Raw genomic sequence first — 8894 nt, 5'->3', positions numbered from 1 at the left:
TCTCACATATAAAGCCTTAAATGGCCAAGCTCCATTTTAAACAGATATCTGATTGTTCCTTACGTTCCTAACATATCACTTTTCTCTCAATCTTCAGGTTTACTAGTTGTTCCTAGAATTTTTAAAAGAAGAATGGGAGGCAGATGTTTTTTTTAGTTATGAAATCATGATTTCAGGTTGTGAAGCCAACTTAAAAAGTGAGATTGTACCTACATGACTTTAATCACATATTTTTGTTGAGATTATGCTACATTAAGGAGACTAGAAAAATATATGTTTTCTAACTCTATATAATGTTATTAAATGTCTTGAATGGAAATATTGAATTTATAGTAGTGTTATGATGCTAGCATAATACTTACAGGCTGCATTAAAGATATAATTAGTATGTTTGATATATGCCTGTGTCTAAGGTATTGTTAATCAGCATGAAAAAATGCACATAGAGCAGTCCTGTTACTAAGGTGAGCTTCTCTGCTGGTTAGACACTCCCACGAGGCGGTACATGTTCCAGGCTGCACCATGAGTTAGTCTACACTCACTACAGATGCTGCTCTTAGCTCAGTCCTACGTCTTCCTGTGTAAGAGCAACAGGTCTAACAGTGAAAGCCATGGCGGTATTCCGGATGAGGAATCTGCACAAACGGAAATACACGCTCTTTTGCCTGGTTATTGGTTGCTTCATCATCTATAAGTGTCTAGGGTAAGTGTTGCTTGTTCTTGGTTAGTTCATGTTTCTATTCATTAAGCTATTTGTCGTCAGTAGTCTACTTGTTAAAGGTTTGTGTACATTTCCAACAAATATTGTATTTAAATCTTACAGTATTACTCATTTGGAGTAAGGACAAGCAGTAAAACGTAGATTTCATAAAACTATTGAAAGTTATTTAGGAAGGTAAATCTAAACATATTCATATGCACATATCAAAATCTGTTTAGACTCTACACACGATATAGTTCAGCGTCTTTGTTATGATTTTTGCCAATTCAAGACATCTGCAAATTCCTACAGAGCATGTCATGTGGTCAATTCAAGAACAATAGCCTGTGTGTCACATAACCTGATTGTAACAGGAACTATGCACAGCTTCTTTTCCAGCACGCCACAAACCGGCTGGAAGAGGAGCAGAAAGGTGGGCCTGAGGGCCAATTCTTCACAGTTCACCCTGGAGCGAGAACCCTTCCGCATCCTTGGGGGATCTGTTCACTATTTCCGTGTGCCAAGGGCGTACTGGAGGGACCGGCTGATGAAGATGAAAGCCTGTGGGATCAACACCCTCACCACGTAGGGATTATGCATGTTTTGTTTTGTTTTTGTCATGAAGCCCTTTCCTTTAGCTGAATGCTAATTTGTGGCATCCTCACAGATATGTTCCATGGAGTCTTCACCAGCCAGAGAAGGGGGTTTTCAACTTTCACACACAGCTGGATTTAGAGTAAGGAGAATATGGGTTTACTTGTCTTAACTATAGAACATGTAGAAGTCCATAAGCTGCTTGGTATATCAAGAAATCTACATCTCAAAAGAAAATTCCTGCATTGTTCCACTAGTTGTCATAAAAATAAATATTTTTTAAGCCTTTAAGGAATATTCTCGTCATTTAACCCCTAAAACTCAAGGGAGAAAAGAGAGTGGGAGCCCCACCTGACAACAGCCTAATCTCCACAACAAGAGCAAATTATTAAAGCATGTATCCACAAGGTGAAGAGGGATGTGATGCCACCATTTGCTGCAATGCTTTCCAGGCACTTTTCAAAAGCCCTTGTATTTCGGTCTTATCATGAGTCTTAAGTTTGTGATCTTTCTCTGATTGGCAGATCGTACCTTTCTCTGGCAGCTGAGCTTGGGTTGTGGGTTATTCTACGTCCTGGGCCATACATTTCTGCGGATATGGACCTGGGTGGACTGCCAAGGTAACCCTTTTTTTGTTTACATGAAACCTCCTTGAAGATTTATTGATTTTCTTCTATTTCAAAGTCTTTTTTTTGTTTGGGAAAAAAATAATCTGCTGTCAAACGATTAGTTTTCTTCCCATGTCAATGTGAGCCTAAATGTGAGAAATAGGCATTTTTTAACAAGATCTGTTGGCTTCATGACATATGTGTGTTTTGCCCCGTATGTGTATTGGCATGAGTTGTGAATTGGGATTAGCGCACACGGATGCAGTGTGGGTTACTGCATCAGTAAGCGGTTGGTTACTTTTGATGCAATGTCATCAACTAATTTTCCCTTTTTCCAAACTCAATAAACACCTGACCACCAGGAAATGAAGGCTAAATGACCAAAGAGTTTGGAGATTATTAGCTGGAATAATATCAGTGTAGGTCAGGCTGCCATGCATTGGAGCCACTCTGGATACTTGGCATGAGAGGTGAGATTATCTTCATTAGCACAGATAGAGTGTTTGCATGGTGAACCTTAAAATATTCTAGCAGCAAGGCTGTTTCCTTAGCAGTCGTCCAGTTGTAACATTTGTGCTTGCAAAGTTTAGTGATTTGTAAGAGAAAAAAAAAATAACATTAAATCTGTGACAGCATGGTTTAGCAGTTCAAATTATACCTGTTGGTTGCGGATGTACAATTCTGTCAGATGTCAATGTGTGCCTTAGGTTTAGATCTGCTCTTGCTACTGGTAGTGTAAAGTACTTTGAATGGTCAAACTACAAGAGGATCCGTATTTAGTTTTTAATTTTATTTTAGATATATTATTTACATAAAAGTGTATTACTTCATAAAATACTTAAACAAAACACAGATGCAAGGCTTTTTTGTGTGCAGCTGGCTCCTTAGAGATGACAGCATGAGACTAAGGACAACTCACCCAGGCTTCACTCAGGCTGTTAACACTTTCTTCGACAAACTTATACCGAAAATGGTTCCACTACAGGTTATTTTTCATATTTTATTTGGAACCAAGTGTATCTAACATCAATTCATTTCCCTGGCCTAAAATATTTGTTTGTCTATTCTAGTTCAAGAAAGGAGGTCCCATCATTGCAGTGCAGGTTGAAAATGAATATGGATCCTTTGCAAAGGATCAAGGCTATTTGTTATTTATTAAAGAGGTAAGTTTACTTGCTCATATTAAAACTTTTTCATCTTAAATACATTTGTTCTGATTTGTTCTGCCTCTTCTGTTATTTTTCTTTATGTTGAAAGGCTTTACAGTCCAGAGGAATCAGTGAGCTCCTGCTCACATCAGATAACATCAACACATTGAAATCAGGGGGTGTTGATGGAGGTACATGTTAGTGTTTTCACCTATAGATACAGAAAAAACTTTTAAAGAATAACTTGTTTTCTGTTCTCTCGCAGTTATCCGATCAGTAAAGCTGCAGAAGCTGACTCAGAGAAACATCCAGGAACTACACGGCATCCAGGTCTATAATCTTTTTTTTCACATCAGTTTCCTGTTTGTTTTTAAAAATCGGAGAATGTGCTTTATTTTTATTTTGTTTCTCTCTCTCTCTCTCTCTCTCTCTCTCTCTTTTTTTTTTTACTTTTTTCCCCCCATTTTTTCCTCTTTGCACTTGATAAGGCATATAGAAGAAGTTTTATCGTCTCCCTTTTATCTCCTCTTTCTCTCATCTTTTCTCCTTTTCTTGTTTTTCCTTTCCTGTTCTTCTTTCCCATTGCAGTGTCCATATAATCTGAAATACTCCCTGCATTAATTATAATCAAGCTATTTACATGCATAAATCAAGCAGAACACTAAAAAAAAGAAAAAAAGGAAAAAATTGGGGGAAAAAAAGGGAAAAAATGTTAATGTACAATATCCCTTGCCCTGGTTTTCAGCCCAGAGGTCCTTCCATAGTGATGGAATACTGGACAGGCTGGTATGATACATGGGGAGGCCTTCACCATGTCCTGCCTCCAGAAGGTAATTCATGTCCTCAATGTTAGTGTTGACTTTCTTGACCAAGTTTCTCCTGGTTTTTTACCAACGTTTCTTATTATTGCTCATTGCTATTGTTGCTCATATTTTTTATTACTTACTCTCTTACTCTGTTGATCTATAAAGACATCTTCTCAGCATACCAATGCCTAATGCTGTATTTGTTTTCAAGGAAAGTCTGAATTCCTTTCATTTCTGCCTTATTAAAAAAAAATCCTTATTTTAGCCAGACTTATTGAATCTCATCTGACTGACATTGTAAGGATTAGGCTAGTTTAGTGAAAATCATGTCTCCCAAATGCCAACATTTTTGATAGTTAATAGTCAAAACAAATCAAATCAATCACCCAATGTCACCTTATTAACAGAATGTAACACAAAATAAGTGTGAGGTCAAGATGGCCTTCCAACATAACCTTTTAACACCAGGTTAAGATATATGATAGATAAGTTTTGGATATTTTTGCTTTTGAAAAAGAAAATCAAGATCCCATTATTACTAACATGTTGATAGAAATAGGTTGTTCTTGCAGTTTTGCATTATCTCTTTGTTATCATATTATCCTACCCATGAAATAATGTACTATCTGCTATAGGCATGACTAACTTTGGACTGAACTGGATTTGTAAGCATAAGAAAGCCAACTGTAAAAACAAGGGGTCATAATGCTTTAGCACCTAACAATAGATGATGATTTTGAATATTCCTTAATAGGTTTTGAAAATAGTTAATAACTTTGGTTTTTCAAAATTAAAGTAGTGAAACTGTCCATAGAAGGATTAATCTTATGATGCTATAAGGCTTTTTGAATAAGACCTTATGTGTATATGTTGCATTTCGTTATAGATATGGTGTCCAATGTGAGGGAAATTCTGAGAAGAGGTATGTCTGTCAACCTGTACATGTTCCATGGAGGCTCCAGCTTTGGTTTCATGAATGGAGCAGTCTCTAACCCCTCCTACAGAGCGTTGGTCCCCAGCTATGGTGGGTAAGCACAAACAAAACAGCCACGGCTTGCATGCAAATCTTTACAGATTTAGCTTGATTGATGAAGCGCTGATGTTACATATCTCAAGAATGCAGTGTTTCTGCTGTAATAACCAGCAGGTGGTGGTAGAGGACAGTTACTGTGTCTGATGCTTTCCAGATTATGATGCTCCCTTATCTGAAGCTGGGGAATACACCCCTAAATTTCATCTCCTAAGGGATTTATTTTCTCAATACAACAGTAAGTTAATCTCACATTAAACTTTAAACTATAAACGCAACCAACATTTTTCCTATAGTGGTGGTCGTGTTTATTATTATTTCCAACAGTTTTGCTCAGACATGTTTATAGATTCTGTCCTACCAAACAGGGGTTTTTTTAAGGTTTCTCTGGCTTTACTTCTGTTTATGTTCTCTAGTTGCTGCCATATAGGCCATCTGTTAAATCCTGTGTTGTTGCTATTTATCATAATCTCTTAGATTTGTTTCCATCTGTCTCCTCTCATGTATTACTCTCAGCTCTCTTTCCCTTCACTATCCCTTCATTAGATTCAGCTGCTCTTTCTCTCTACTTCATCACTCACCTGCGTCTGCAATGCCATTTTTCAATTAAATTAAATGTTATTTGTATAGTGCCAATACACAACTCATGTCATCTCAAGGAACTTTACTCAGACAATTCAATCAGAACTTCCAGTCAGATGGATTAAAAGTTTATATCTAAGAAAGACCAGCTGATTGCATTCCGTCACAGACTTAGAAGCATACGCTCCCCTTGGTGAGCATGTGGAGACAGTAAACATTAGCTTGTATTGTATCATTGAGTGCACAGCAATCCCTCACATGTAGTATACATACAGCGACAGGAGAGAGGAAAAAAAAACCTTTCAACAGAAAGAAGCCTCCAGAAAAACCAGGCTCTTTGTGAGCAGCTTTCTACCAAAGCTGACTGGTGTTCATAGGAGACAGAAGGAGGCTTACAAAAAGCAACATAGAAGCACTCATTCATAAATACTTTGTATCTTAGAAAAGGTAATAGTAATCTAAGCTCCATAGATGGCTCTGTCCAGGAAAAAACAGTTTAGCAATGAACCACTTTTAATACCAAATGGAGTAAAATAGAAAATAGAAAAATTCTTAGTTCAATAAAAGCTGAGCCCATAGTTATGTCTGGGAGAGAAACAGAACTATGCACTGAAAAACAGGCCCAACTCCATAATCTATAAACTCAGGGGTTGATGACAGCAATGTATATTTTCCTTCAGGATGGTCGCACAGCAAAACAGAGAACATAAAGTTTGGGGTGGAACTAACTAATACAGAAGAATTGGAGAGTAGATATAGAATGAAGCATAATGATGAAAAGTGGTCCCTGTGTCCTCTAGCAGCCTAAAGCTATAGCAGCAAAACAATAGATTGGCGACAAAGCTGATTCAACAATTTTCTTTGTGTACAAGCTTCCTGGTTTTAATTGCTCTGTCCTGGTTTACTCCATTGCTGTATCTTAATGTCACCCATCTGGTACCATTGCCATTTTCTGTCCATGCTGTATTTCCTGTTCTTTTTTATTTTAATCTGCACTTATTTGTTTTCATTGTCATTAAATACTCTTCACCTCAGGATCTGCCTTTATTTGAGTCACTTTGCAGACCAAACAATATGCTTTGTCCGTTTAATTTTTATTGCCATAAGTTTCACGATTATCTACTAGTTTCTGTTGGCATTTCAAATAACATTCCATTAAAATATATATAGAAGTTTGCAGTTTTAACATGATTGAATATGTAAAAGTTTATAACTTTTGCAATGTGCTGTCATCGCCTGACATTGTGGCCTGATTAGTTATTTTATCTTTGTTCAGCAAGAGGAGACAGCCTTCCAGACATGCCGACACTGAGATACAGGGAGGCGTATGAACCTGCCATTATGTACCAACATCTGTCATTATGGGATGCCTTAAGCTTTGCTGAGGGTGTGAGTTTTACATACAATGATAGGCAAATTACTGTCTAACAGAAAAAAGGTTTGCTTACCAGTCAGATTTTTGTTTTCTCTTCAGCCCTTCAAGTCGACCAAGCCAATAAACATGGAAAATCTGCCAGCAAACAATGGCAATGGCCAGTCATATGGCTACACACTGTATGTGACCACCATCACCAGTGGAGGGTCATTACACTCGGGTGACAATGTTCGAGACCGTGCCCTGGTGCGTCATGATTGGTTCACAGCAAAGTTTAATCTCAGACTTAAAACACTTTCATGGTTATTTTACTTTGTCATGTCGTATCTGAAAAATGGTCGTTATGTTTATTACTGCTGGAAGAAAAACATACCACTTGGGATTGGGAACGTTAGAATGAATAACTTTTTTGTTAACAATTAACTACAAATTTTTGGGATTCAGGCGTTAAAGACTAAAATACAAAATATTGAACAAAACTTGCTATGGCTTCTAGCATGCTCAATAATTGCAAGAAAAACTTGGTTAAAGTGTTTGACTGTATTGCTGGGGAACTGGCTCAACTACCAATTGAATTATGAAAGGGATCCTGTGAACTTTGATAAATCTGTGAGCAAGAAGTAATGACTTGATGTGGTGACCCCTAAATACAAAAGCACCCTAAAAGACACAAACATTAATCATTCAAGAATCAAAAAATAGAATGACTTGTAGAATTTGTGGAAAACAAGCATAAATTGTTTTCCAAGCTCCTCATGAACAAGTGGTAGATAATAATCTCTGAAACCAAGCCTAATATCAGTACATTTTCTTTTAGGTGGCTGTTGTTGCAAAAAAAAAAAAAGAGAGATCACCACTTGTTGTTTTTCTCAAACATCATAAATATAACTTTGTTCTCAATTAGTGCTGTAGGTTAGCCTATGCCTTAAATGATTGGGTTTTTCGGTTAACTTCTCAAGTTTAATCAAGCCTTTTTTATGAATATCACCAAAATATGGTGCAGAATCTATGAAAAAAACTACTTAACTTTAAGGGAACCAAAAGTGTTTAACTAAGAAATTACATATTACCCTCAGGTGTTTGTAGACAGAAGATATATTGGCGTTTTCAATCATCAGAACCTTGAGCTGGCTGTTCCGGATGCTAAGGTATGAGGAGGAAAGGTACCTACTTTATTAGCAGTGATAGAACCAGAATCTGTTTTTGATTAGGCATACAATTAACAAACCAATGATTTCTTCAGGAAAAACGTACCTTGAGCTTCCTGGTGGAAAACTGTGGACGAGTTCACAGTGGAAGGGACCTTGACAAACAACACAAAGGTAATCAGCTGAAATTACTGCGGCTCATTGTTTTGTCTGCTGTGAAATTATTTGATTTCTCTGAGGATATTTGATTAATTGCTTTGTATGTGTGTTAATGCAGGTCTAGTAGGGGAAATTTTATTTAACCATATTCCCTTGCGTGACTTTACAATATACAGTCTGGATATGAAACCCAGCTTTATTGACAGGTTTGTGTGCTTTATTAAATCCAACAACCTGCATAAGAATTTGAGCTGTATTTAAAAACAGGTTTGAACAAAGATATTTCAGTCTTTATCAGGCACCTTGGAAAAATCTACCAGAAAATCCTAGTTTTCCTGGATTTTTCATGGGGAGGCTGTTTGCATATGGCTATCCGAGTGACACATTTGTGAAGCTGCCAGTAAGTAAGATGAGGTTATTTATTTGTATAACACTGGCTCATTTGCACTTTTTTGTTTGATTTGTCTGACTGATCCTGAAAAGCCATCTACAGCTCACTAATCTATCTATATTTTCCTATGTTTTGTTTTGAATGTTAATGCAAATGCATGCAAATGTTTCAGGGCTGGGAAAAAGGAGTTGTGTTTATAAATGGCCTAAATCTCGGTCGCTACTGGTCAATCGGTCCTCAGCAGGCTCTCTACCTCCCTGGACCCTTTCTCAACAGTGGAATAAACCAGGTATGGCTATTTACAGATGGCCTTTTATTGCAGCAACATAATATAGTGAAACCATCCAACCTTT

General features: G+C 37.1%; 1 protein-coding gene across 2 annotated transcripts in view; it reads left to right on the top strand.

Moving 5' to 3' along the window:
* The first annotated feature begins 584 nt into the window (after positions 1–584).
* Positions 585–8894, top strand: part of LOC107104561 (beta-galactosidase-1-like protein 2) — a 12415-nt gene continuing 4105 nt past the window's right edge. Inside the window, exons 1-18 of one of the 2 annotated variants that reach the window (XM_015404578.1) lie at positions 585–703; positions 1088–1285; positions 1368–1436; positions 1819–1914; positions 2779–2887; positions 2973–3065; positions 3160–3241; positions 3316–3380; positions 3796–3880; positions 4743–4880; positions 5044–5124; positions 6745–6857; positions 6943–7089; positions 7920–7991; positions 8087–8165; positions 8269–8356; positions 8439–8550; positions 8714–8830. In XM_015404578.1, coding sequence (XP_015260064.1) covers positions 612–703; positions 1088–1285; positions 1368–1436; positions 1819–1914; positions 2779–2887; positions 2973–3065; positions 3160–3241; positions 3316–3380; positions 3796–3880; positions 4743–4880; positions 5044–5124; positions 6745–6857; positions 6943–7089; positions 7920–7991; positions 8087–8165; positions 8269–8356; positions 8439–8550; positions 8714–8830 — 1836 coding nt within the window. In that variant the 5' untranslated portion in view covers positions 585–611. The remainder of the gene's footprint in view (positions 704–1087; positions 1286–1367; positions 1437–1818; positions 1915–2778; positions 2888–2972; positions 3066–3159; positions 3242–3315; positions 3381–3795; positions 3881–4742; positions 4881–5043; positions 5125–6744; positions 6858–6942; positions 7090–7919; positions 7992–8086; positions 8166–8268; positions 8357–8438; positions 8551–8713; positions 8831–8894) is intronic. The other variant, XM_015404579.1, reaches the window with a different exon arrangement.

The sequence above is a fragment of the Cyprinodon variegatus genome, unplaced genomic scaffold (assembly GCF_000732505.1).
Source record: "Cyprinodon variegatus isolate N-32 unplaced genomic scaffold, C_variegatus-1.0 Scaffold1793, whole genome shotgun sequence".
In the NCBI taxonomy this organism is placed as follows: Eukaryota; Metazoa; Chordata; class Actinopteri; order Cyprinodontiformes; family Cyprinodontidae; genus Cyprinodon; species Cyprinodon variegatus.
The sequence above is the reverse complement of the archived record's forward strand: the minus strand, read 5'-3'. Positions and strand labels throughout refer to the sequence as shown.